The 27,688-nt window shown below is 41.6% G+C and overlaps 1 protein-coding gene across 2 annotated transcripts in view; it reads left to right on the top strand.

Moving 5' to 3' along the window:
• Nucleotides 1-15,833, top strand: part of RBM33 (RNA binding motif protein 33) — a 130,633-nt gene extending 114,800 nt beyond the window's left edge. Inside the window, exons 18-20 of one of the 2 annotated variants that reach the window (XM_073677695.1) lie at nucleotides 8,362-8,450; nucleotides 11,376-11,432; nucleotides 14,220-15,833. In XM_073677695.1, coding sequence (XP_073533796.1) covers nucleotides 8,362-8,450; nucleotides 11,376-11,391 — 105 coding nt within the window. In that variant the 3' untranslated portion in view covers nucleotides 11,392-11,432; nucleotides 14,220-15,833. The remainder of the gene's footprint in view (nucleotides 1-8,361; nucleotides 8,451-11,375; nucleotides 11,433-14,219) is intronic. The other variant, XM_073677694.1, reaches the window with a different exon arrangement.
• Nucleotides 15,834-27,688: the final 11,855 nt, after the last annotated feature.

Raw genomic sequence — 27,688 nt, 5'->3', positions numbered from 1 at the left:
AAGGTATCTGTGGTGTTAGGCTGGAAGGCTGCTTTTATATTTTATAGAGAGAAAAATACCCTTTAGGTACTGGGCCATTTTGGTTTATAAATGGAAGTCAATATCTTTATTGAAAAATGTCTCCGTTCTGTTGCTACTGATGCATTTAATTTGTCTTGATTAATTGAATTCTTCTTTTGAGGCGGAGATTGCCATGTTGTATTGTGTTTTTTTTACCTGCTTCTGTAATGGAAGCTAGAGGAACTTATTTTGTATATCAAAAAGTTGTAAATGGTTAATATTTGTAATAAATGAGATTTCGGAGTAACTTGATTTGTGTATTTCATTACTATTAGTCATTATTAGATGAAACGTTTTGTTGGCCTTTATACATTTCATTAATATTCAAGAAGCCAGTGCACGGAAGATTGACCAATTAGTTATTATAGGTGTGCAAATTGTCTCTTCAGAGAGGAAGAGGACTAGAACTCTAGCGCCACCTATTAGAAGAAGCAATCCTGAAAGTTAATATCAACCCTTTAACGAGCCTTGCCATAGGACTTAGGATAAAAGCCAAACCAGAATTTCATTTTGCAGTCACGGTGTTTCGGGGTACTGCCCCTCGTCAGTACAAAGTATGAGATCTAATTTGGCTAGGTGAGAGGCTTAAGACTGGGATTTATCATACTTTGCACTGACAAGGGGCAATACCACGAAACACTGTCTGCAAATTGAGATACTGGTTTGGCTTTTATGCTTAGTCATGTGGCAAGGCTCGTTAAAGGGTCGATATTTACTTGGGATTGCTGCCTCCAATAGGTGGCACTAGAGCTCAAGTCCTCTTCCTCTCTTTAGAGACAATTTGCATATTTAATTTCCCAGAGGAGCACGCATGGCATATAAGTCTCCTCACTCAGACATGCTAGGCCTTGCTTGTCACTCTCCACAAGGAGAACAGTTACCCCTTTGACCACCGGTTCTCAACTCCAGTCCTCAAGGCCCACCAACAGATCATGTTTTCAGGATTTCCATTCACATAGCACAAGTGATGGAATTATCACCTGGGCAATACTAAGGAAATCCTGAAAACATGACCTGTTGGTGGGCCTTGAGGACTGGAGTTGAGAACTGCCGCCTTAGATCCTTATTATAAGTGCCTATAAATCTAATGTGTAAGTCTCCCATACTCTCAACATTTTTGGCAGGAATGGCCAACTAATATAATGTGTTTGGTTGTCCAAACTCTCCTGCAACATCAGGCCTGTTAGATTTCCGCGTGTCTGATGTTTTGTTCCCATGGAAGACGATCTGCCCCTAGAAGAGTCCGGCGATGGCTTATTCCATTTTCATCTTTGAAACTACATGCACCTTCACATGAGCACAGCCTTCATGTATATGAAGAGGGGAGGGTGGAAGAGTATACGGCCATTTTCTAGGCTTACAATTTGTATCAGGAAAAATAGCCATAGAATACAATTTTTTTTATATATATAATACACTTCACTGTGATTCAGTACATGAAGATATATGAATACAGCGCCACCACTGTCTGTCTGCAGTAGGAGCAAACCCCACTCCCCTGACATTAACTGATATCCCCTCAACCATCTATTAGTGGAATATGCAAAGAAAACTAAGCCCTGTAAAATTTTTACACATTCTAAAGACTGACAAACAGTGTGGACAAAAGTATGTCCGATTTCCTAAGTGAATGTTCCATTTAAAGAGCCCTTATCACTATGAGGAAATTACCGACTAAGGCATGGCCCCCATTCACATCCATCCAACTTGCTAGAGACCACAAAACAAAGCGCTAACTGGTTTTGTTATGTAACGTGAACTATCACATGATCTCTCTCTGCCAGTTAGCAGATCTGAAAAGTCATGTGACAAAACAATTGTCACATGATTCTTTTCAGAGTAAATGATAGGCTGAGAAGGATCATGTGACATATTATAATTCCACTGAATCAGGAAGTCCTTTCTTTTCCGTGCCCTGTTAGATATTCCAAGGCGTGCTCAGTGTCCATCATTACACCTTGCAGTACGGCTTGTTCAGCCTGGCGGTTATTCTTTATCATAATCCTTCAGTCTCTAGAATAAATAATAATTTAGTCCTACTTGTCACCCAGCAGCTTGAGATGAGCGAACTCAAACTGTAAAGTTCAGGGTTCGTACCGGACACCTAGTTGTCCGGTGCTGGACTCCGAACACTAACTTCTCCCGGACGTCCATTGTAGTGTTCGGAGTTCCGGGAGAAGAGAGAGATACTCTGCTAACTTTGGCACCCCCCCCTAACCCTTACTAAGGGTCGATATTGACTTAGGATTGCTGCCTCCAATAGGTGGCACTAGAGTTCAAGTCCTCTTCCTCTCTGTGGAGACAATTTACATATTTAATTAATAGAATTAATAGTATGACCGTTTTACAGCGCCAAATTTCTAGCCCCCATTGGCGTTTATGGGGTTCGGGTAGAGTTCTGGTACCCGAACCTAACTTTGGACTAAAGTTCGGTCGAACCCGAACATCCACCGGGTCCACTCATCCCTACCAGTAGCCAAAACATATTTTGCAAAGTCACATAGTCGACAGGACACTGATGTGGCCACGCTCTTGTGGAGTTTTTACGTCCCGGCCATGTTGTCGACTCATTAGCAGATATGGTGAAGCACTCAGTTAATACTTGCCATTCAGTCCTGGAAAAGGGAGGAAGATGACTGTCCCTCTCTACCATTTCAAAGGGAACATCAAAGTAAGTGCTGGCCAAACGCCAGATCTCTATACCAGTTGACCTCAGTGGTGACCACTAGATCCTGACGTTAGACCGCCAGCCTGTCCTCTTTAAGGCCCAATGCAATCTCATTGGCTCTAATTACAAACATTTGAGTGTGCTATTCACCACTTGCATAAAGGGACAGATTGGTTACTGAGCGTCTCTAAGGTCTCCATTACACAGTCACATGATAGCCTTTCTAGGCATATGTTATTACTGCTCATGTGGTAAAACCTCTATCAAAATGCGCATGATTGTATTAAACTTATGTCCCTTTTTTAGATTTGTGTTTTTGTTCCTCTTTAATATGTAACACCATAAAGTATTTGGATTTGATTAATAAATTATCATGAAAAATGGAACCTCTATGAAAATGTGTACCAGATCTCAAACACAACACTGAACGGCCTGACCTTATTTTCCCTGAACCAGTGACATGAGATGAAATTGGGTTAGATGAACTTCTAATTTTGCCGCTTTTATACAGCCATTTTGTCGGTAGTTCCATTGATTACTGAAGCCAAAAAGCCAAACAGCTTATTGGCGTGAAAAATGACGCTGCTTGTCTTCTGGAAGTGTAGTATGTTTTTGTTTTTATCTGACTTTTTTAGTAACCTGTTACCCATGTATCAGTCATAATGAGGGTTTTTTTTAATCATAGAGCTTAAATCAGAGGTTTTAAACTCATTTTCACCAAGGGCCAAATCCACATTATGGCTGCCTTCAAAGGGCCACTTGTAATTGTAAGGGCTGATGCAGTCATCCGTGTAACATGGTACGAGCATGGTTTGCAATGCACGAACTGGCCAGGTGCTGTAAGAGAGCTGTACCTGCATACTAGGGCTAAGAGAGCTGTTCCTCTGTAATAGGGCTATAAGAGCTGTCCCTGCATAGTTGGGATAAGAGCGGTCCCTGGGTAGTAGGGCTGAGAGAGAGCTGTCCCTGGTTGGTGGTAGGGCTGAGAGAGAGCTGTCCCTGGTTGATAGTAGAGCTGAGAGAGAGCTGTCCCTGGTTGATAGTAGAGCTGAGAGAGAGCTGTCCCTGGTTGGCAGTAGAGCTGAGAGAGTGGTCCCTGGTTGGTAGTAGAGCTGACAGAGCTGTCCCTGGTTGGTAGTAGGGTTGAGAGAGAGCTGTCCCTGGTTGGTAGAAGGGTAGAGAGAGACCTGTCCCTGGTTGGTAGTAGAGCTGAGAGAGAGCTGTCCCTGGTTGGTAGTAGAGCTGAGAGAGCTGTCCCTGGTTGGTAGTAGAGCTGAGAGAGAGCTGTCCCTGGTTGGTAGTAGGGCTGAGAGAGAGCTGTCCCTGGTTGGTAGTAGAGCTGAGAGAGAGCTGTCCCTGGTTGGTAGTAGAGCTGAGAGAGAGCTGTCCCTGGTTGGTAGTAGAGCTGAGAGAGAGCTGTCCCTGGTTGGTAGTAGAGCTGAGAGAGAGCTGTCCCTGGTTGGTAGTAGAGCTGAGAGAGAGCTGTCCCTGGTTGGTAGTAGAGCTGAGAGAGAGCTGTCCCTGGTTGGTAGTAGAGCTGAGAGAGAGCTGTCCCTGGTTGGTAGTAGAGCTGAGAGAGAGCTGTCCCTGGTTGGTAGTAGGACTGAGAGAGAGCTGTCCCTGGTTGGTAGTAGGACTGAGAGAGAGCTGTCCCTGGTTGGTAATAGGGCTGAGAGAGTTGCCCCTGGTTGGAAGTAGGGCTGAGAGAGTTTTTCCTGGTTGGTAGTAGGGCTGAGAGAGTTGTCTCTGGTTGGTAGTAGGGCTGAGAGAGCTGTCCCTGGTTGGTAGTAGGGCTGAGAGCTGTCCCTGCTTGGTAGTAGGGCTGAGAGAGAGCTGTCCCTGCTTGGTAGTAGGGCTGAGAGAGAGCTGTCCCTGCTTGGTAGTAGGGCTGAGAGAGAGCTGTCCCTGCTTGGTAGTAGGGCTGAGAGAGAGCTGTCCCTGCTTGGTAGTAGGGCTGAGAGAGAGCTGTCCCTGCTTGGTAGTAGGGCTGAGAGAGAGCTGTCCCTGCTTGATAGTAGGGCTGAGAGAGAGCTGTCCCTGCTTGATAGTAGGGCTGAGAGAGAGCTGTCCCTGCTTGGTAGTAGGGCTGAGAGAGAGCTGTCCCTGCTTGGTAGTAGGGCTGAGAGAGAGCTGTCCCTGCTTGGTAGTAGGGCTGAGAGAGAGCTGTCCCTGCTTGGTAGTAGGGCTGAGAGAGAGCTGTCCCTGCTTGGTAGTAGGGCTGAGAGAGAGCTGTCCCTGGTTGAGAGAGAGAGAGCTGTCCCTGGTTGAGAGAGAGAGAGCTGTCCCTGGTTGAGAGAGAGAGAGCTGTCCCTGGTTGAGAGAGAGAGAGCTGTCCCTGGTTGAGAGAGAGAGAGCTGTCCCTGGTTGAGAGAGAGAGAGCTGTCCCTGGTTGAGAGAGAGAGAGCTGTCCCTGGTTGAGAGAGAGAGAGCTGTCCCTGGTTGAGAGAGAGAGAGAGAGCTGTCCCTGGTTGAGAGAGAGAGAGAGAGAGCTGTCCCTGGTTGAGAGAGAGAGAGAGCTGTCCCTGGTTGAGAGAGAGAGAGAGAGCTGTCCCTGGTTGAGAGAGAGAGAGCTGTCCCTGGTTGAGAGAGAGAGAGCTGTTCCTGGTTGAGAGAGAGAGAGAGAGCCGTCCCTGGTTGAGAGAGAGAGAGAGAGCCGTCCCTGGTTGAGAGAGAGAGAGAGAGAGAGCCGTCCCTGGTTGAGAGAGAGAGAGAGAGAGCCGTCCCTGGTTGGTAGTAGGGCTGTGAGAGAGCCGTCCCTGGTTGGTAGTAGGGCTGTGAGAGAGCCGTCCCTGGTTGGTAGTAGGGCTGTGAGAGAGCCGTCCCTGGTTGGTAGTAGGGCTGTGAGAGAGCCGTCCCTGGTTGGTAGTAGGGCTGTGAGAGAGCCGTCCCTGGTTGGTAGTAGGGCTGAGAGAGAGCCGTCCCTGGTTGGTAGTAGGGCTGAGAGAGAGCCGTCCCTGGTTGGTAGTAGGGCTGAGAGAGAGCCGTCCCTGGTTGGTAGTAGGGCTGAGAGAGTTGTGCCGAACCTCAGTTCAAAATGGACTGCTCCCTATATGAAGTACAGGCTGCTCCTGCTCTGTTTCAAAGATGGTTCCTATGATTTTGCCACTGTTCCTTGTCCTGGTGCCACCACTCTGTACTAAGTGCTGGCTGCGTCTGCTCAGATTTCAATATAAGACCAGCTTGCTCTGCTTTCCCCACCGCCCCCTGCTATGCACAGGCTGCGTCGGTGTAGAACGCAGACAGTACTTAGTGGAGTGGGTGCTATCTTAGAATATGAGCTCCGGTTTACACCTCCACACTGCTTTTTAAAATAAATTGTCAGTGTACACAGGCCGGTTTTCTGTATGGGAGAAAGTGGAGAGCAGGTGGTTCTGTGTCCTGACCTCGTGTACCACATAAAATGACGTGCCGGGCCGGATTTTGCCTGCAGGCCTTGATTTTAACACCCCTGGCTTAAATTAAGCCATCATCAGAATATGACTTGTTTAAATCCTTTTTTTTTCTGCTACATGTGTTTTTAATTTTGCCTATTTTTCCCCTTGATCTTTTATTAAAAATATGTAATTGGTCATCTTGCAATTTTCACTTCCTGTCCTTTCAAGAGAACCTGTCAGCAAGATTTTGTTACCCCCCCCCCAACTGATCTAATCTGTTAGGTCAGTGTAATGCAGATTAATTCTTTAACTTAGTTTTTTCACTCCTTTACTCCAGAGTAATCGCTTTTCAAGTTTTTATGTAAATGAGCTACAAGTTCCAGGGGTCTTGGCCCTGCACTTACAGGGATTTCCTCATGTGCTGCCCCAAGGAATGACTGCACCTGCACAAGATCTCTGGTTAGGGAGGCAGGTCACTCATAGAGAGAGACCTGTCATTCAGTGACCAGAGGGCGGCGGTGGGTGGGGAAAGAGGGCGGAGAGCTGTGCAGGAAAAGTCATTACTCAGGAATGGAATTAAGGATTGCAACTATAAAAGTAAGGAATTAATCTGCATTACAAAAACCTAACACTGGTTCGATCAGTTGGGGCTACTAAAACCAGCTGACGGGTTCCCTATCAGGAAAAGTTTTCCATAAGACTACTTATCAGCAGAGGCAGGATTACAATGACAGGTAACACTTCTATACTGATTACACAGGATCCACCTCACAATATGCAGTGTCACACCTGACCCTGCTCCCTTTTCCTTGACAATTACCTTGCACGCACTCATTAGAGTTCAATACAAAACAGAGTCTGGATCCAACCATTGTGGCTATGTACATGTGTTGTTTCCTGAAACAATAGGCAATTAGTCTTTAAAAAAAAAAGCCAGAGTGGAAAGTATAAAAATTGCAAGATTTCTAGGTTTTATTTTTAATACTGATTGATGTAATACACAAGCTTATACACACAGCCAGGTTTGACGCTATATTTGGAAGGTATCAGCCATTATTATTTTTTTTTAGCCTGGGCAACCCCTCTAATTTCTAAGCCTTGCGGTTTCTTCTATTTACATGACTGTATTATTTTAAACTCTACAGCTGATTACAGAGGAAAGTGTAGGACCATTGCGACTATTTTGCTGAACGTTTTTAAACCCAATTGATATTTTGTTTCTATATTTTTTTTTAAATCAAAATTGTTGATCTGTAGATGTTTTAATGTATGAGTGAAAATTGTTTGTAATGATCAAATGACATTATAAAAATGTAAAAAATAAATTGAACTGACCTCCGGTTATAGATACATTCCCTATGAGACACTGTTTGACTTTTTAACAAGTCTTGCAACCTGATTGAGGATATTTAGCCAAACTAAAGACTCCAACAAGGAATAGACCTTCATCTGTAGAGCTGTTTCAGGGTTCTTGCCTCTCGTCATTGCAGAGCAGGGTACAGTTTGGATGAGTGAGAGGACTTTGATGGACATCTAGGGTAATACTGTCTCTTCATGAAAATCACCACGGTGGCAGAGCTAGACTTGTAGGCCAAGCAATGCTCCTTGGGGAAAAAGGTATGTAAATTAGATATCCTACAGAAAGCTAGCAATTGCAGGTTTCTAGAAGTCAAAGTCCATCCTTCTAACGAGCCTGATCACTCATCTTCTGATGTTATTACAAGCCAGTATCTTCTCCAGAAAAAGTCTCCCATACATAACATTCTGGAATTTATACTAATGGTATCCACAAAGTATGTTGTCACAGACCGCTCCTGCCGGTGACTCAGCTGCTTCCACTGATGTCAAGTCGACAAAGCAGTGGCTTCTCTTCCGATCTGCTATGTTGATGGGGCATGACTGTCGATGTCATGCTGATTGACAGCTGGCTCCCTGCTGCCTAACTGCGGGAAGCTGGCTGTTGATGAGAATGACCCGTAAATCACACCCCGTCAACAAAGCCGCCTGGAAGAAGAAAAGACGCTCTTTTCACCTGGAGCAGCTGAATCGCCAGCAGGATCGGTCAGTGACCTCCGAGACAGCGCCTGCTTTTGTGCTTGTTCATTTTTAGGCACAAAAAAAGTCCTGAACAACCTGTTTTAAGCCCTTTTGAAATATTTGTTATTGAAAAACACTCCTGCAGTAAAAACAAAGATGTTGCATATGGAATTGTCTCTTAATGAGATATGATCTTTGTTTTTCCTTTTTTTCTTCTTGCAGAATCTTCAGATGTTTCCCCATCAAAGAAAAGCCATTGCGACATTTGAGAGTCCTCACCATGCTTCACAATTTCAGCAGAGGTTTCACAGGTATGTTTTAGCCATTTCACCTCTTCCTTTCATTATAATCAACGACTCTTGTATTGAACAATCAATGATTTTAATTTTGAGGAATTTGATTACATAGGGTTCACTAAAGGGAACCTGTTGGGACCTTCCACCTCACTAAACAGCCACTGTTGGTTTATAGTACAGGGGACTATGCTTCTGATCATGTCCTAAAACCTTATTCAGACATCCCTTTTTCATAAAATGCAAAAATATTTCCTGTTTGTTTTTAATAGCAGTCACAGATCAAAATTACCTATATGGGTCAATGGAAATCACTGACCGCACACATTGCAGTCCGTATGCTGCCTGTTTTTAACATTTTTAATAGAAGTTTTTACAATTTTTGATAATTACCGTTGAAGAATAACTGGTGTTTTTTTGTTTTTTTCCTCTCTCAATCAATCATACTGACCATCCCTGTCGTGGCTTGATTTGTGACTCTGGCTGGGATGGATGATCATAAACCACCTCCAGTGTATACAAATTGCACAGATTGCATATATGGGAGGATGGACCATGCCTATCAAAAAGGGATTGGTTTGTGTGACTGTTCAGGAGAGAGGCGCCACCCCATGACTCTTCAGCTTACCATGTGGCACCCGCTGTACATTTTTTTTTATTTTTCCCGATGGCATATTTTAGTTTTTTTTCCTATACATGCAATTTAAAGAACTGTTAATAATTGTTCCCATTAGGATATTGAAGTAATTTTTTTGTCTATTTTTCATGATACATGGGGCTTCATTTTTATGTCACTGTCATATTCCTTTTTTTTTATTCCCCTGATATTAGGCTATAGCAATGGGGAAATAAGTGTCTGTTTTTCCCATTTTTTTTCTTTTTTAAATGACTCTAAAGGACCTATTAAAATTTGTTCCCCATTCTGTAACCATTATTTTTATATATTGGGCACTTTTATAGTAACAGCAGTTATAGTGGCGTTTTTACATGTCTTTATCGGCTATGTTTAACCCTTTCACAACCTTGGGATTTTTCGTTTTTGCATTTTCGTTTTTTGCTCCCCTTGTTCCCAGAGCCATAGCGTTTTTATTTTTTGGTCAATATGGCCATGTGAGGGCTTATTTTTTGCGTGACGAGTTGTACTTTTCAACGCTATTACTAGTTTTACCATATCGTGTACGGGAAAACGGGAAAAAAATTCCAAGTGCGGTGAAATTGCAAAAAAAGTGCAATACCACAGTTGTTTTTTATTTATTTTTTTTTACCACTGAATGCAAAAACTGATATGCCATTCTTATTCTCCAGGTCATTACGAGTTCGTATACACCAAACGTATAGGGTCTTTTTTTATTTAAGTGGTGAAAAAAAATTCCAAAATTTGGTTTAAAAAAAAATAAAAAATAAAAAAAATAGCACCATTTTATAAGACCCGTAGCGTCTCCATTTTTCGGGATCTGGGGCCGGGTGAGGGCTTATTTTTTGCGCACCGGGCCGACGTTTTTATTGATAACATTTTGGGGTAGATCCGATGTTTTGATCGACCGTTATTGCATTTTATTGCAATTTTGCGGCGACCAAAAAACGTAATTCTGGCGTTTAGAATTTTTTTCTCGTTACACCGTTTACCGATCGGATTAATTCTTTTTTTATATTGATAGATCGGGCGATTCTGAACGCGGCGATACCAAATATGTCTATGTAGCTTTTTTTATTATTATTTTATTTTGAATGGGGCGAAAGGGGGGTGATTTAAACTTTTTTTATATTTTTTTTTAATATTTTTAAAAACTTTTTTTTCCCCACTTTTTGCATGCTTCTGTAGTCTCCATAGGAGACTAGAAGCAGCAACTGTCCGATCGCCTCTGCTACATACAGGGGATCAGCAGAAATGGTCCTGTGCTATGAGCGCCGACCACTAGGTAGCGCTCACAGCGACCAGCTCATGACAACCGCAGGCGTCTGCTGCAGACCCTGGGTTGTCATGCCCACCCATCGGTGACCCACGATTACGTGATGGGGTAGCCGATGGGCAGGGCTTAGGACGCGCTTCCCGGAAGCGCGCGTTAAATGCCGCTGTCTGAGATTGAGAGCGGCATTTAACATGTTAACAGACGCCAGTGGATCGCGATTCCACCCGCGGCTCTTGCGGGCACATGTCAGCTGTAATAATCAGCTGACATGTGCTCGGTTCAGTGCGGGCTCACCGCCGGAGCCCTCACTGAACCGGGGGATTACCGCCTGTGCGTACTAATACGTCACAGGCTGTAAAGGGGTTTTAAATTATTCGTTTAATTTGTCATTTAGTTTACATATAGTTCCCCCCTTAAGGTCACAAAAGACTTTTTGAGCACACATTTTAATATTTAAATATTTGCATTTTCATCCTATTATCTGCTGTCTGTGTATCAGGGCTGTCTGCGTTTCCTATGACCCTACAACTCCTACTCCCTTCCTATACACAGTGATCACATGATCGCCGTGTATGAAGGAGGATGCGCCGTCAGCGCTCTCTACTACTGCACACACTGCGCTTATTTAGCTCTGTATACAGCGATCGAGATGGCATTGACGGTAATAAACCCTCTCTGCCTTCTCTATGGGGATTCGCAGCGACACGATCATGTGTAGCTGTGCTACTCTGCAGTGACGTTTCAGAACGTCACTGCAGAGTAGAAGCCGGAACGCCTGGACGTTTAAAGTCTATGGGCGGTCTGGAAACTGTTAAAGATAAACCAGGAACACACATTTTGTTTAGGGACATGTTTAGAAACATCCCTTGCACTATAAACAAGTAGTGGTGAATTAGTGAGATAAAAGGTCCTGACAGGTTTCCTTTAAAGAGAAACTCTGGAAACCTGATTGAGTCTCCTTTTTGAGCCCTCTTCTAAAATGTTTTTGTTAAAATTTAAGAAAATTCTATCTTTTAATTCCTCTCCACTTCAGCACTGGGAACCAGTGACCACCTTCTCTGGAGACTTCCTGGATGTGCAAGTTCTGATGGTATGTCCTCAATAAGAACCACCAGTATTAGACTGGTTGGCCACTATGAAGGTGTTTGTAGGAAATTAACCAGAGTTTCCCTTTAAATGCTATGAAAAAAAGTGTACAGCCTGGAAACTAAAACTGCATTGTCTTTGGGTGTTAGTGAGCAGTATGTGTGATATGTCATATATGATTTCTGAAGGCAAACAGATGACATAGCATCTTGGGGAGCCCCCTCTATCCTTTATTAGTCAGAGCAAATCTGGCCTGGTACTTATATTATATGACTGGCCTTTTTATCTGAATGGCCAGTGCATGATACTGCTGGGGCTTTACCTTGGCGATCTCAGGAAAGTTTTCTACTATATACCTCTGAAGGCAGTATCCAAAGCGCCAATGGAAAAGGTAAAAAAAAAAGCATGCAGCAAATTTTAAGGGAACCTGACTGCTAATACATGAACCCGAACCACAGGCAGCATGTATCAGTCGCTGACTGTATGATCTCAGCCAGGTATGTTTGACACTGAAGCACTGAAATATTTCAGAGAAAAACATACTTTAAAAGCCTCTGGGAACCGAGGTACACAGCAGACTAGTCGGACAGGCAGGTCCCCGGCGATTTCTCCTCACTAGTTCCCCTGGAGGGACCGGTTTCTCCCGACGTCTGTTTCGAGCTGCCCGGTGTCTGGTGCAGGCTGCCCCTGTATCGGGCTTCATGTATCAGCTGTCAGGTTCCCTTTACAACTGTTAACGTGACGCTTAGGATATACTTCAAAAGGTACAAGTGTTTCTCACTAAATTAGAAAATCATCAAAAATTTAATTTATTTCAGTTCTTCAATTCAAAAAGTGAATCTCATATTATATAGTCATTACAGAGTGATCTATTTCAAGTGTTTATTTCTGTTAATGTTGATGATTATGGCTTACTGCCAATGAAAACACAAAAGTCATCATCTCAGTAAAGTAGAATAATTAACAAAAATACCTGCAAAGGCTTCTGAAGCGTTTAAAAAGGTCCCTTAGTCTGTTTCAGTAGGTTCCACAATCATGGGGAAGACTGCTGACTTGACAGATGTCCAGAAGGCAGTCATTGACACACTCCACAAGGAGGGTAAGCCACAAAAGGTCATTGCTAAAGAAGCTGGCTGTTCACAGAGTCCTGTATCCAAGCATATTAATGGAAAGTTGAGTGGAAGGAAAAAGTGTGGTAGAAAAAGGTGCACAAGCAACCGGGATAACCGCAGCCTTGAAAGGATTGTTAAGAAAAGGACATTCAAAAATTTGGGGGAGATTCACAAGGAGTGGACTGCTGCTGGAGTCATTGCTTCAAGAGCCACAACACACTGACATATCCAGGACATGGGCTACAAGTGTCACATTCTTTGTGTCAAGCCACTCATGACCAATAGACAACGCCAGAAGCGTCTTACCTGGGCCAAGGAGAAAAAGACCTGGACTGTTGCTCAGTGGTCCAAGGTGTTGTTTTCAGATGAAAGTAAATTTTGCATTTCATTTGGAAATCAAGGTCCCAGAATCTGGAGGAAGAGTGGAGAGACACAATCCAAGCTGTTTGAGATCTAGTGTGAAGCTTCCACAATCAGTGATGGTTTGGGGAGCCATGTCATCTGCTGGTGTAGGTCCACTGTGTTTTATCAAGACCAAAGTCAGCGCAGCCGTCTACCAGGAAATTTTACATCACTTCATGCTTCCCTCTGCCGACAAGCTTTTTGGAGATGGAAATTTCATTCTCCAGCAGGACTTTGGCACCTGTCCACACTGCCAAAAGTACCAATACCTGGTTTACACACAACAGTATCACGGTGCTTGATTGGCAGCAAACTCACCTGACCTTAACCCCATAGAGAATTTTTATAGAGAATCTATGGGGTATTGTCAAGAGGAAGATGAGCGACACCAGACCCAACAATGCAGACGAGCTGAAGGCTGCTATCAAAGCAACCTGGGCTTCCATAACACCTCAGCAGTGCCACAGGCTGATCGCCTCCATGCCACGCCGCATTGATGCAGTAATTGATGCAAAAGGAGCCCTGACCAAGTATTGAGGGCATTTACTGAACATACATTTCAGTAGGGCAATATTTCGGATTTTAAAAACATTTCTCAAGCTGTTGTTATAAAGTATTCTAATTTACGGAGATAATGACTTTTGTGTTTTCATTGGCTGTAAGCCATAATCATCAACATTAATAGAAATAAACACTTGAAATAGATCACTCTGTTTGTAATGACTCTATATAATGAGTTTCACTTTTTGTATTGAAGAACTGAAATAAATTAACTTTTTGATGATATTCTAATTTAGTGAGAAGCACCTGTATGTGTTGGGAGTCTTGCCAGATGTATATCTCAAAAATATGCCTCTCTAAAGTGATTCAGTGATATATGTTGTCCATTGGCCTCAATGTAAGAAAAAAAAAAAAAACTGTACTGTGGAAAATCCTGTCTGTTACATTTTGCCATTAAAAATAGAAAAGTATGTGATTTGTCTCTAATTGGGGCCAAAAGAGCTCTCTTTTGGTGACTAGGGGCCTATGGCTACATCCACCGTATGGCTCTGGAGCTTTCCCTGTTCATAGGTTGAACGTCTTCACTAAGTATAATGTGATCACAGCCAAATAATGACTGATGTGTATCTGACTTGTGAATTTATAGAGCGAACATATAGAAAATGTGTTCTTGTTTTTGGTTTTGACCTACTTTGAGGGACGTCATAAAATCTCGGTGCTTGACATAAAAAGAGTGAATGATTCCAAACCTGCTAACTTCTTCTAAACCATTGCAGGCACATGATAGACTTGTCACACATCAACGTATCTCTGGTCACCGAATGAACGAGCCTTCATCTCGAGCTGACAGTCAGATGAAGAGAGACTCCGGACTCTGCAATGTCTCCTGCTTTGGACCTGATGACTCAAGAAAGCGACTCGGAGGAGACTTCTAGTAAAACCATAAGACTGAGATGTGCTCGGTAGACTTTCCTACATGGATCTTTGCCAAGTTGTGTTTTGTGACCCTTGCATGTAAGGATGCCTCTGGGACAGACTCATTTCAGTCGAGAAAAAAGAGAGAAAGTCACAACGAACATAATTTGTAGGAAAGAACGCACGATAATGGTTACTCAACTCCTCAGGGCATCAGTAACCCCACATACGACCTCACACCACTACATTCTCCGCAGACGATTTCTAGCTTAGTCCTTTATCTGCAATTATGGTTGCACCTTACTGAAAATGAGACTAGGTGTCAATCATTACATTAATAATGATATTGAATGAGTCAGTGTCCTCAAAATGCCTCGTGTGTCCCATCAAAGGGTAGGATTTAGGACATTTTTTTCTATTTTCTACACATTCCTTCTACCGTTGACTTTAGAGCTTAAGGTTGATCCACTCCCAATTAGTCTTGAAGTGTTCGGGTAAATTAGGAACATCAGGATCTTCTGAATGGAAAGAAATACCAGTTTTGAATTGGCCTTCATCCTGCTTTACTATCTCTATACTTGAAAAGATTGTGCCCGCTGCGAATTGTCACTTGGCGGTAATATTAAGAGCGCTGCTCCGGAGTGATTGCTGACTCATTTCTACTATTCTATCTGCTGGAGGTGCAGAGAGAAATCCCTTCTTCTGTCCCTATTTAGTCATCATATAGATACAGGTACTAATCTGCTGCAATAGTGTAATAGTCATTAAAGGTGTTGTCGAGGAAAACTTGTGATTAGTCCATAGGTTGTGTGGGGTATTGCTGCTCAGTTCCATGGAAGTTAAATTGCCTGAGCTTCAATACTACCCACAACCTGTGGAAAGGTGTGGTGCTGTTTGTTCTAAGCAGCAGCTATGTTTTTTTCTTCTTTTCTAACGCTAAACAATCCCTTTTAATACATTGGTTCATCCTCCTGTATGTGTTGCAATTTAGAAACCCTTTCTAAAGACTTGTTTTAAGTCAGTGATGTAACCTTTAGGATCAGAGAAGTGCACAAAAGGGTAAACGCGATCAGTCTGTTGCAAAATCATTTAGACAAAATGTCTATCTCCAATATGAGCAGTTATATACCTGCCATCTCCAGCTGCACATGAGCGAGTATATACCTGCCATCTCCAGCTGCACATGAGCGAGTATATACCTGCCATCTCCAGCTGCGCATGAGCGGGTATATACCCGCCATCTCCAGCTGTGACTGACCAGTATACACCCACAGTCTTCAGCTATGTCGGAGCTGTATGTATTTGCAATCTCCAGCTCTGACGAAGAGGCATATATCCGCCATCTCCAGCTGTGCCAGAGCGGTATATACTCGCCATCTCCAACTATGCATGAGCATAGTTATTAAAGAGGTTGTCCACTACTATATAAAATGGCCCAATGTATTTAAAAGGTGGAGATAAGTGTTTTTGTAAATACTTTCTGCTTGTGCGTCTTGCCTGTGAGCGGCGCTATTGCTGACCGCTCACAGGCATCACATTACCCCAACTGTAGTCAGCTCTGACATCCGCTGATGTCATTTCAGGTTCTGGCTGCAGCCAGGTGTGACCCAGTGACGCGCGCCCTCTGATTGATGGGCTTGGGCAGGGTTTCCCCGCGCGTCACAGCCCAGCATTCACCGTGCGCCTTCCCTTTCCTGCATTCATTGGGAGAGCACGCGGTGAATGCTGGGTGTGACGCTTGGGGAAACCCTGCCCACAGCCCATCAATCAGGGGGGAGCGTGTCACTGGGTCACGCCTCACTTGATGTGACCTCAGCGGATGCCAGAGTCGGCTGTAGCCTGGGTCACGTGATGCCTGTGAGCGGTCAGCAATAGCGCCGCTCACAGGCAAGATGCACAAGCAGAAGGTATTTATAAAAACGCTTATCTCCACCTTTTAAATACATTGGGGCATTTTATATAGTAGTAGAATACCTTTAAACTTTGCACCCCCCTAACATGGCAGTAAATACTGCAGGGGTACAAGCCTCGATGGTTTGCATTGCGCACTTTGAAAGCAGTGGGCTCCATTCACATTAGTCTTGGAGATTCTCAGTGGATGTTAACAAATTCTAGTAACATTCAGGTTTCTATATGGATATCTTGTGTTTTTCACGCCAAGAGTAGTGCTCCAGACTAAGTCATTCAAAAATGCCAGGCATCAGGTGGAAATCCTTAATGTGAACAGAGCCCTATTGCTCTATCCTTGCCCCCTTTAATAAGGAGTGAGGCTAAAATCATCCAAGTTTGTGCATAAAGTTTCTGGCTTTTACTTATGTGAATGCTGATTGCCTCCTCGTATAGCTGTGAGTGCGTCTGATCGCTGGGCTGGCCTTTACTTACCTGGGAGGCAGGGAAACCCCTCGTTGTTGGCAGCGTCTTGGGAGGGTGCATCCAACAGAAGATGCCTTATAATTATCGGCTTTAGGAACTCTATTTAAAATCTTTAATATTTTAGCTACACGTTCCATAAAATTGCGTAAATTCCATCATAAGATCTTTTTATATTATAAGCCTAAGGTTGGATCAGTCTGACCCATCTGCTTAGAGGATTGCTTCAGTGCCATATAGATATACTGGAGTCTAAGTCCAGAGTTTTCTACTTAGCGAAGACTAAGAAGAAGTTTGACTTAGGTCAACGGGTATAAACGGCAATATTATCTTTCTAGTCGAGGGGAAAGAAAATAATCTCGTTTTGGTAATTTTAGTAATACTCTTCACATGTGCGTTGATGGTTTCAGAGTTTTTGGTAAACTTTCCAACATTTTTAATGGTAAGCCAGTCTCTCTTTGCCGCCAGATATCCCAGAAGTTTACAGATTGCCTGTGAGCATTTGTGTTTAGTTGGAAAATGGATGCACAACAGCGCCTTGACCTTACTTATAAATGGAAGCCATTACCCTTAGGTGTATGGAGCCAAACAATCACTTTTGCAGATTAAAGGGGTTGTTCACTACTGGTGAACCCCAGCTTAAGCAATTTACCGCCCCATAGAAAATAAAAACAATCTATTCTCTCCTCCCCCAGCCATGTCACCTTTGCTGTTCCCATTGAGTGACATGTCATTGGCAGCAGCTGTCGCGTGACAACAATCGGCTGTTGCTGACCGGTTGCATCTGTTACTATCTCATCAGAGCGAACTTCTACTATGATGGAATGTTGATGAGCTGCGGACAATCAGAGGCCGCTGATGTCCTGTTACCGCTGCAGCCAATTCACGCCACCCTCTGGGAACAGCAATGCAGACGTCTCTGGGAACGATCCTGCTGCGGGAGGAAAGTATGCTCTGTTTTTATTTTCCATGGGACCCTTAATTGTTATAGGACCATGGACCTGCCATGTAGGTATTATCCTGCTTAGCACTTTTTAGAGTGAATTAAAAACAAAAACATCTGGTACTCAAAGTGCTGTGCCGATGACTACTGTCGTAATATATAGAGGTTTACAGTGACTAGAGTTACAAGTTTCTGGTATAGGAATCCTAGTTAACGTGTTAAAAAAAAATGCTGTAAAATTCTGTTTGCAGCCACCGCTAAAAGGCTCTTGCTGCATACTATTTGTACAGTAAAGTCCATGATAAGACCGTATGCAGACAGCTCCCTCTGGTGGCCAGTCGTCCAGAATTTTCTTATTTTAGGAAATGTTGATTCAGTGGATTTGGAACATTTTTTTTTTTTTTTTTTAAAGAAAACTGGTTCCAATCCTTTTATAGATATAACACGTTAATCTACAGAGATTGCTCCTCTTATAGATGAATATTCACCTAAATCTCGCTTTAATCTTGTGTTTGGTTGTACCATTTTATTCTTGGAATAATGACCACTAAAAGGAAAATAGAAGAGGCAAAAGATTATAATTTTTGTTGTGTTTTGTTTTTTAATTTGAAAATGCTTAATGGAGACATCCAGTCCGACACCTCTTCCTTACGTTTCGGGAGATGGTAGGTGGTGCAGACATGGTACCTGATGGTGATGTATCAATGGGTATTGCGCAATCTTTTCTAATCAATGGGACAAGTGCACGATACCTGGGAAGTGTCCAACTAATGTCATGTCAGCAGCTCCTCTCATTTCCTAAGGTGGAAGCGAGCGACGCTGAATTTGATCTTGCAATTTGAACACGGTTTATTTGTTTTACAGTTGCCCAGTGTCTTAGGTATGTGATTTTTACTAAGCAAAGTATTAAGAATTTGATTATAGACCATTGTCCAAAGTGCTCCCATCGGTTCTGTTTCTCCAGCAAGAGCCTTTCCAAATCTAAAGCAAGAAAGCTGTAATCAATCAGTGTCCTAGAATTATTCTGCTGTCCACCAGCACACTATGACCTTTTCTTTGACGGTCTGTTGGAAAGTTGAATTCTCTTCGGCCGCCTAACTCTAGGTTTGGCCCGAAACTGTTTTTTTTTTTTTTTTTTTTTTTTTTTTTTTTTTTATATAGAGATCTCTAAATATCTCAAGAGATGGTGGACCTCGTTCTTATCATCGGCACATTACACTTGGTTAAGTCCAATGGTTTAGAAGGTATTACCCTTTTACTCAGGCTTTGGTGATTTAGATTAGAAGTCTTTTCTCCTCTTCGAGACCCAAAGTGTTCTGTTTGATCAACCACAGTGCCCCTCGAGGAAGTAGAGCAACCATTATCTGTGTTCTCTTATTGTGCATTTCAACCCAAATGCAAACTGCAAATTTAAACCTTTTTGTACATACCGAAAAAGACTTTTAAGATTTTGCTGTACACCCGTGTTACTTGGACTTCTGTTTCTAAGATCTCTCTAGCGCTGTTTTTCTTGTATAGTTCTTCAATTTTATAAACATAATTAGCAAGTCACCAACTTTACCCAGACCAGTGTATTTGTTCATTATTCAGTATTTTGAGTAAAACCTACAAGGACACATTTATTTTTTTTTTATGTTGTGCTAATACTTTTCTTTTGTTCATTAAGCATTTGTCATTTATACTTCAATTTCCTGTTCATTTTTGTTTTGTTTTTTTATTTTATTTTTTTACGTCTGTTGCAGTGTTGTAGGCGATCTTATAACTGTACCATTCAGAATCTGCAGTTTATATCACTGTGAAGGGCTTGATATCGGCCTTTGTTGTATGAACGTTATGTTTACTATTAGTAACTCGCAGAGAATAATTTCTCCAAAATAAATGCTGAACCTTCGACAGGATGTTTTTGTCTACAGTGCGAGACAACTGTTCGAAAATCCAAAAATCGCCTTCTTTCCATCCAGTTTGTTTTTTTTTCTTTGGGCTTGATTGTTACCAAATTAACTCTGTTTGGGTTTATTTATTAACGGAATAGGATTTATTTTGCTTTGTTTCTTAGAATATTTCTTATTTCTGGGCTTATTCTGAATTATTTTGTTTGGCTTCCTTTTGTTTTCATGCCCATATCCAGTGTTCTTGGTTTCATTTTCATTTCATGACCGCGTCAGTCCTTCAAGATAAAGATAAGTTTGAGTTTGGAAGTGGTTTTAGTTCTGTAATACCATTTTTTAAAAAAAAAAACAAAATAGGGTTTTTTTGTTTTAATTTTAGCATTTTGTTAGCAGTTTTTGATGTTACTGCACAACTTTTGACCATACCATTTAGATACCCACTGTAAATTTTTCGAGGTTTTTCATAGCAAGGTTTTTACTCCAAGTTAGCGATGGAAAGTGGCAAAACAATATTTGTAAATCAAGTGAGGTCTTTTTAAAAATTTGGGGTCGAAAATGGTAAGATGGAATTACTTTTGACAGTATTGAAGTGACCCAAGTTATTAAAAGTTTGCCTTTTTTGTCCAGAGTTTAGCATAGGTCTATAACTGCACTTTTTGTTTCCGCTCTACAGAGTTAATTCATTATGTGAGATGTTAAAAGTACAATAAAGGAGGACACTATTTAATTTTCAAAGTAGTTGTCCTGCAGATAAAAATGACTACTGTTTAACTCATTCTCACCAATCCCTCATAGCTCCAGTTATATAACGATTAATGGTCTGGTCTTCCTGGTCCAGTCTCAACAGGCTAGGATTGATGGGAAATGCTTGCTCAACCAATCAGTGACTGAGGTCGGTTGCCGCTGGAGCCAGTCATTGACTGGGCAGGTATTTCCAGCCATTTTTAGTATGTCAAAACTGAACAAGGAAGTGAAGTGAAGGGTAAGTGCCAGAACGGGGGAGTTTGGTGAGACTGAGTATCATCTTTTTTTTTCCTAATTATTTTTTATTTATTTATTTTTTTTAGTTGCAGCCCTTTTAGCCTTTGGACAACCTCATTATTTAATTCCTAACATTTCCAAAGAATAAAGTGAACTACCTTCCCGTACTATGCATAAAACGATATATAAGAATATAGAAATTCTATAGATTAATTCTACTGCTTTCCCATGGTAAAATAGCATAGGCTGTTCTTGTGTGCACTTGGGCATAGCTATGTGTAATGATCAATACAGCCATACTGCTTTGCATTATTCCATCTATACATATAGGATACAGTTTCTGTAGCCGAATGACACTACACGTACACTTAGTAACAGTTTTTGCCGTACTGTATTTGTGTGGAGCAGTGGGCGCAGTCACACTGCCTCTTGTTTCATACTGTATTATACAATAAGGTAAGGTCATGTGCTGCTGTGCTTATGCTTCATCCAAACCACTGAAGAACTCACAGTTGTAGATTCATTTTTTTTCTACTTTTCCCTAAATGTTATTTATTATGTTACTGTTTTCTATGAACTTTCTGCAGTATTTTATTGATCACTTTTGCACATCTTTGAGTTATATTTATACTGTTGGTATTTTCAATGCAGAATGGCTGATAGTTCTTTACATTCAATCCTATGGGTTGATCGAAAAAGCAGGTTAATAACACGCACACGATGAGTTCTAATCTGCAGGTTTGATTTATATTAGATCGTGTTGTTTTCTATACTCAGGTTGTTCTTGTAGTTGGAAAGGATCTTTTAGGTCCATGATCTGTTTCTTTCTTACTGTGAATTGGCGTCTTGTTCATGCTGAGGTGGCCTTCACGGCTGCTATATATTTTACAGGTTTGTAGACTAATGCACTTGTTTACGGCTAACTTTTTCAATTTTTTTGCAGGTCCTAATATAAAACCTTTCTTTACCGCAGGATTTATAAAGAAGCATCCAAACGAAATCTCCTTTTCTCTACAGATCTTTTCTTCTCCATTAAAAAAAAGTACTCCCATATTTATTTTTCTTTAATTAAATGTGTGCATATAATGTACACTCCCTGACAGAAGTTATGTCACTTATCCATGTTATGTAAATAAAAGCTTATAACCTGACGTTAAATTCATCCATTGGTTTTATAAATTACTCTTTTGAAAGCTGAAACCCTCCCAAATTTGGTTTAGATTAAGAAAATAAATTGGCATCAATGCTGAAATATTGATCATTTAATGAACACAGAATGGTCAGATTTTGGTAAGACAAAAGTTTTGTCGCCAACAGAAAGTAATGTGATATTCAAACAAATAATTATCTTAAAATACAAATATATGTTGCATAACATTGGTGAATGGAGTTGTGAGGCTATTAGAGTCATATTTAATATTTTGTGACTTCCATGAGCTTGAAGGACTGCATCCATGCGGTTCAACAATGATTCATACAATTTATTAAGTCATCAGGAATAGCAGAGAATGCCGTCTTACAGGCCTCCCAGAGGTCATCTAGATTCTTTGGTTTTGTCTTCCAAGCTTCCTCTTTCATCCTACCCCAAACATGCTCAATGATGTTCATGTTTGGTGACAGGGCTGGCCAGTCCTTGAGCACCTTGATCTTTTTTGCCTGGAGGAGCTTTGTTGTAGAGATGGATGTATGAGATGGAGCACCATCCAGCTGCAGAATTTGACCCCTTTTATGATTTGGAATGTAAGAGGTAGCGAATACTTCTTGATATTTTAGGCTATTGATATTGCCTTCCACCTTGCACACCCCCATACTGAATGTAACCCCAGACCATGATCTTTCCACCACCAAATTTAACTGTTTTCTGAGTGTATTTTGGATCCATACGGGCTCCAGTAGGTCTCCTGTAGTATTGGCTGCGGCTGTGGTGTAATTCTACAGAAGATTCATCAGAGAAATCCACCTTCTGCCACTTTTCCAGCGTCCATCTGTTTAGCAGGCTGTGGGACTTTGCAAATGCCACACGTTTTTTATTTGCCTTTTGTTTAGTGCTGGCTTCTGGGCACTGATTCGACCATGGAGGCCGTTTCGAGACGGAATCCTACAAACTGTTGTAGTTGACACAGGGACTTGAGGTGACCAGGCCTGTTGGAGCTCTGCTGCAGTAGAAGAGGGGCTTGGTTTGGATTTTCGAACCAACAAACGTTCCTCCTGAGCAGTTGTCTTGTGGGGTCTGCCGGACCTGGGCTTATCAAACACATCTCCAGTCTCTACAAATCTTTTTTTAATTCTTTGTACTTGACGCTGAGACACATTAATGGTGCCAGCCACCTCTGCAGTGGATTTGGTCTTCAGTCTCTTGATAATCAAGGCTTTGGTCGCAGGGTGGATTTTTGGCATGTTGTCAGAGCTCAAGTTGCAGTTCAAGTGAAGGTCTGGGGTGCTGGCTTTTTATACACACCCACTAATTAACCGATCATTTACTGAGCACTGGTGAGGATGTAAACTAGGATTGGGTGCATTATATGGCCAGGCGACAAAACTTTTGTCTTGCCAAAATCTGACCATTCTGTGTTCATTAAATGATCAATATTTCAGCATTGATGCCAATTTATTTTCTTAACCTAAACCAAATTTGGGAGGGTTTCAGCTTACAAGAGAGTAATTTATAAAACCAATGGATGAATTTAACGTCAGGTTATAAGCTTTTATTTACATAACATTTACATAACATGGACATAACTTCTGTCAGGGAGTGTAGTGTGAATGTATTAATATACTCTCCTTCCGCTGCTCTTTCCAGGACCCAGAGCCGTTCTGCTCCTGTTCTCAGTGACATCACCGCTCTGCAGACTGGTCAAATCACACTGCGCTCTGCGTGAGCCAGAAGTGGCTTTTACAACGTAACCCTATGGAGTGTCAGAACAAGGATCCATATGCTTACAGTGTAAAAGAGACTTCCGGGTTACACACAGAGCATTTTCGAGCCGGAGAGTCTGAAGAGCGGTGATGTCACTGAGAAGAGGAGCAGAACTGCTCTGGATTTCTGGAGAGTGCTGTGGTAGGTGAGTATATTAACATTCTCACACTACATTACATGCATATACACACAGATTTAATAAAAAAAATATATATAGATAGGAGTGCATTTTTATGGCTCAGGGGTGTTCATAGACTTTAAAGATATCTAGGGCAACATGGGGCTACAGTGAGGGGTAGGACACAGATGTAATTGAATATGGTGATGTTTTGGGTCAAGAGACCTGAGGAAGTGGTCATAAAAGCTAGGACAGATGGGTACTACATGTTAGCAACACCACGTTTATGATTCACATGCTGAAACCATAATGTTTTTCTTCAGTCTAATTTTTTAGGTTTTTTTTCCACAGTTCCAGAGTAATGAGACGCTAACGATGTATTTTTTTTTTTATTTGACCCCTCTTTTCTTTAGGTATTGGAACAGCCTGCTGCTGATTTTAGGTGTTCTGGTCATTCCTGTTTTTCTTTTCACTTTCTTATTTTATGTTGTAAATGTTTTAGAAGTATTATTTTTAATTTATTTATTTTTCGCACTTTACAAAAATTCTGATCTACCTCGGAGTTCCACTTCATAACCAATGTAGTTGAATGTGATCCTTCCTAGCCTCAGATCTTTACTATCTTTTAATTGGGTAGAAATCTACCCCAAGAGCGAGGCATGAACTCGCGTTGATTTGCATTTTTGCACAATTTTACAACACTTGAGAATTACAATAAATGCTGCTATATACATGTATAAATGGACGTAAAAGTTGTACATTTTTAAAGCATTCCTTTTTATACTTCACAATAAAATATTTAATTATACACAGTGTGTTCATTGTCTTTTGGAAAATAATGTATGTTTTTGTAAAAACGTATGTATTTTATTATTGTGATACACTTCCAATTTTTATATAAATATATGAATAAAATTATTTTTTCACAATGGTTCCTTTTTAATCATTTATTTTGTATACTTTGTGCCTATTAATGGTTATCCTGCACTTGCAAAAGGTTTTCTACTTGCTGACGTGGTCTTCGGACAAAGAAGATTTTACTGAGAGGTTGATCGCTACTTTTTTTTTTATCAATCCATCAATATCTGATCGGTGAGGCTGCAACACCCGACACCCCTGCCGATTTAGCTGTATCGGTGCTGGTCGGAAATTCTCGGATGCTGATCAAACATAACATAGACCTCATATATAATGTGTAATCCACTTGTTATGCAGCAAACTTGTAAAATGTTTATGATGCACAGTAACAAAAGGAACAAAAACATCCCTATTTTATTCAACTTAGTGCATTTTACTCCTGTACAACACAAAAATACAAACGAGCTCTTCTATTCACAAACATTAAATTAAAATACTACAGTAGCATAATAGTATGCTTTATTGTAGCTTACTTTGAAGTTTAAAGCAAACTGCAGCACTGCAAGTTATGGGTTACAATCACATGTCGCCACCAGGTGGCAGTGTTGCACCGAGTCGCTTGTGTACATGTGTAGGATTAAATTCAGGATAAATGGACTTGGACCACATGGAAGTAATTCAGTGAAAATCTATCAGCAGAGGTTTCGCAACGGTTTAAAAAATGTTGAATATTTGTATTGAGATTATAGAAGAACATGTTCATCGTATTTTATGTATGCTTTTATATAAAATCCATTCTTTGTCTACACTAGGGTTGCACACAATTTTTTCGTTTAAGGGTCATATTGCCATACTGAACCAATCCCAAGGGTCGCAAAAAGTGCTAAAGTTGTACTTTCATGAATACAATTCCAGAACCACCAACAGCATGTTAATATATCACCATAGCCAAGTTTGAGTATTTGAGGAGAATGTGTAAGAAATAGTGTTGAGCGAGTATGTTGTGTCCGAGTACGCTCGGGCCGAGCTCCGAGTATTTACAGCTGCTCGGTGATGAGGTTAAATCTCTCCCGTGTGCATGATTTGGGACTGTTTGACAGACATTCCTCACATGTAATAAAACTATTTCTTACACATTCCTCACATGTAATAAAGCTGTCAAACAGTTGCAAATCATGCACACGGGAGCGATTCAACCATATCACCGAGCAGCTGTAAATACTCGGAGCTCGGCCCGAGCGTACTCGGACAGAACATACTCGCTCAACCCTAATTTTTAACTGTCGGTCATCGCTGGAGAACCATTTTTTTCTTTTTGCAAGAAATTTAAAAGATGTCCAGCGCTTTATAGGATTTACAGATTTCTATAGATAATTCATTAAAAACTTTTCAAAAATCATTTTGCCAATTACTTCACTCACAAAGAAAACCAAATAGAAGAAACACAAGATGACTATCAATCTTCCTCAGTCTGGGGCTCCATGCATGATCTCGCCTGGGTTAAGGATGACTCTAAGAAAGGTTAGGAATCAGCCCAGAACTACACAGGAGGATCTGGTCAATGACTTGAAGAGAGCTGGGACCACAGACTCAAACCTTACCGTTAGTAAAACACTACCTCGTCATGGATTAAAATCCTGCAGGGCATGCAAAGTCCCCCTGCTCACGCCAGCACGTCCAGGCCCATTTGAAGTTTGCCAATGACCATCTGGATGATCCAGAGGAGGCATGGGAGAAGGTTATATGGTCAGATGAGACCAAAATAGAACGTTTTGGTATCAACTCCACTCGCCGTGTTTGAAGGCAGAAGAAGGATGAGTACAACCCTAAGAACACCATCCCAACCGTGAAGCATGGTGGGGAAAACATCATACTTTGGGGGTGATTTTCTGCAAAGCGGACAGGACGACTGCACAGTATTGAAGGGAGAATGGATGGAGTCATGTATTGCGATATTTTGGCCAACAACCTCCTTTCCTCAGTAAGAGCATTGAGACAATGACCCGAAACACACAACCAGGGCAACTAAGGAGTGGCTTCATAAGAAGCATTTCAAGGTCCTGGAGTAGCCTAGCCAATCTCCAGACCTGAACTTAAGGCCATGGCCCCACTATCAGTATTCGGTCAGTATTTTTTCTCAGGAGTGGGAGCCAAAACCAGGTGAGGAACAATCAGAGAAAAAGTATAATAGAAACAAGTGCAACTGAAACTCAATGTTGCCCAGCGACAGCCTGAAAGCTAAAAGATCTGTATGGAGGAGTGGGCCAAAATTCCTGCAGTAGTGTATGCAAACTAGGTCAAGAACTACAGGAAACATCTGACCTCTGTAATTGCAAAAAAAAAGTTTCTATACCAAATATTAAGTTCTGTTTTTCTATTGTATCAAATACTTATATCATGCAACATAATACAAATTATGTCAAAATCATGATGTGATTTTCTGCATTTTATTTTTAGATTCAGTCTCTCACAGTTGAAGTGTACCTACGATAAAAAATTTCAGACCTCTCCATTCTTTGTAGGTGGGGAAACTTTCTAAATCTTCAGTGTATCACATACTTCTTTTCCTTACTGTAATTACCGGGGAAGATGGCGGCGATTGGTCGAGGTTCCAGGAGGCAGGGCCGCTGCTGCAGTAAGCCCTCGGCAGGAGTGGGGCGATGCTGTGAGCCCTGGGCTAGTAGGAGAGGGTGTCCCGGCACTATTTTCCTGACACCCACGGCCAGGAGATCAACGGCTCCTGCCTCACACCGCTGGGACGTCCCCTCATCCAGCCCAGAGCCCGCAGCATTACTCCACTTCTTTTACCACTTTAGCACTTGCTTAATGACTAATGTGTGGGAGAGTATTTATATTCCACCATACCTAAGAGTAGTAGCATATTTCATGTGAACATACACCTCAGGTCAGATGTAACCTAGTGTCCCTCACAGTTTGGAGGTGCTTTTTTATCATTTGTATGTGTACTCAACGATAATCAAATGTTGTTATTCTTAGTCTGCTGAATCAGTTTGGTCTCTAATCATACTTTAGATTTTATGCGGGCCGCACTATATGATACCAATGTCTATATTTTGTCAGCAACCCTATTGGAGTTTGTGGGACGATTATGGTTTTTTGATTATAATTGAGGTTTAAAGTAGATAAATTTAAGGTCATAGATTTAGGTTAAGAAAATCAAAAGTACAATTATGTGCTAAATAGTAAAAACCTTGGTAAAACTGACCCCAAAAAGGACTTGGATGTATTGGTGG

This window comes from Phyllobates terribilis, unplaced genomic scaffold (genome assembly GCF_046119375.1).
Source record: "Phyllobates terribilis strain yellow unplaced genomic scaffold, ASM4611937v1 Scaffold_4__5_contigs__length_816908805, whole genome shotgun sequence".
Classification (NCBI taxonomy): domain Eukaryota; kingdom Metazoa; phylum Chordata; class Amphibia; order Anura; family Dendrobatidae; genus Phyllobates; species Phyllobates terribilis.
This window is presented reverse-complemented; position numbering and strand designations above follow the sequence as displayed.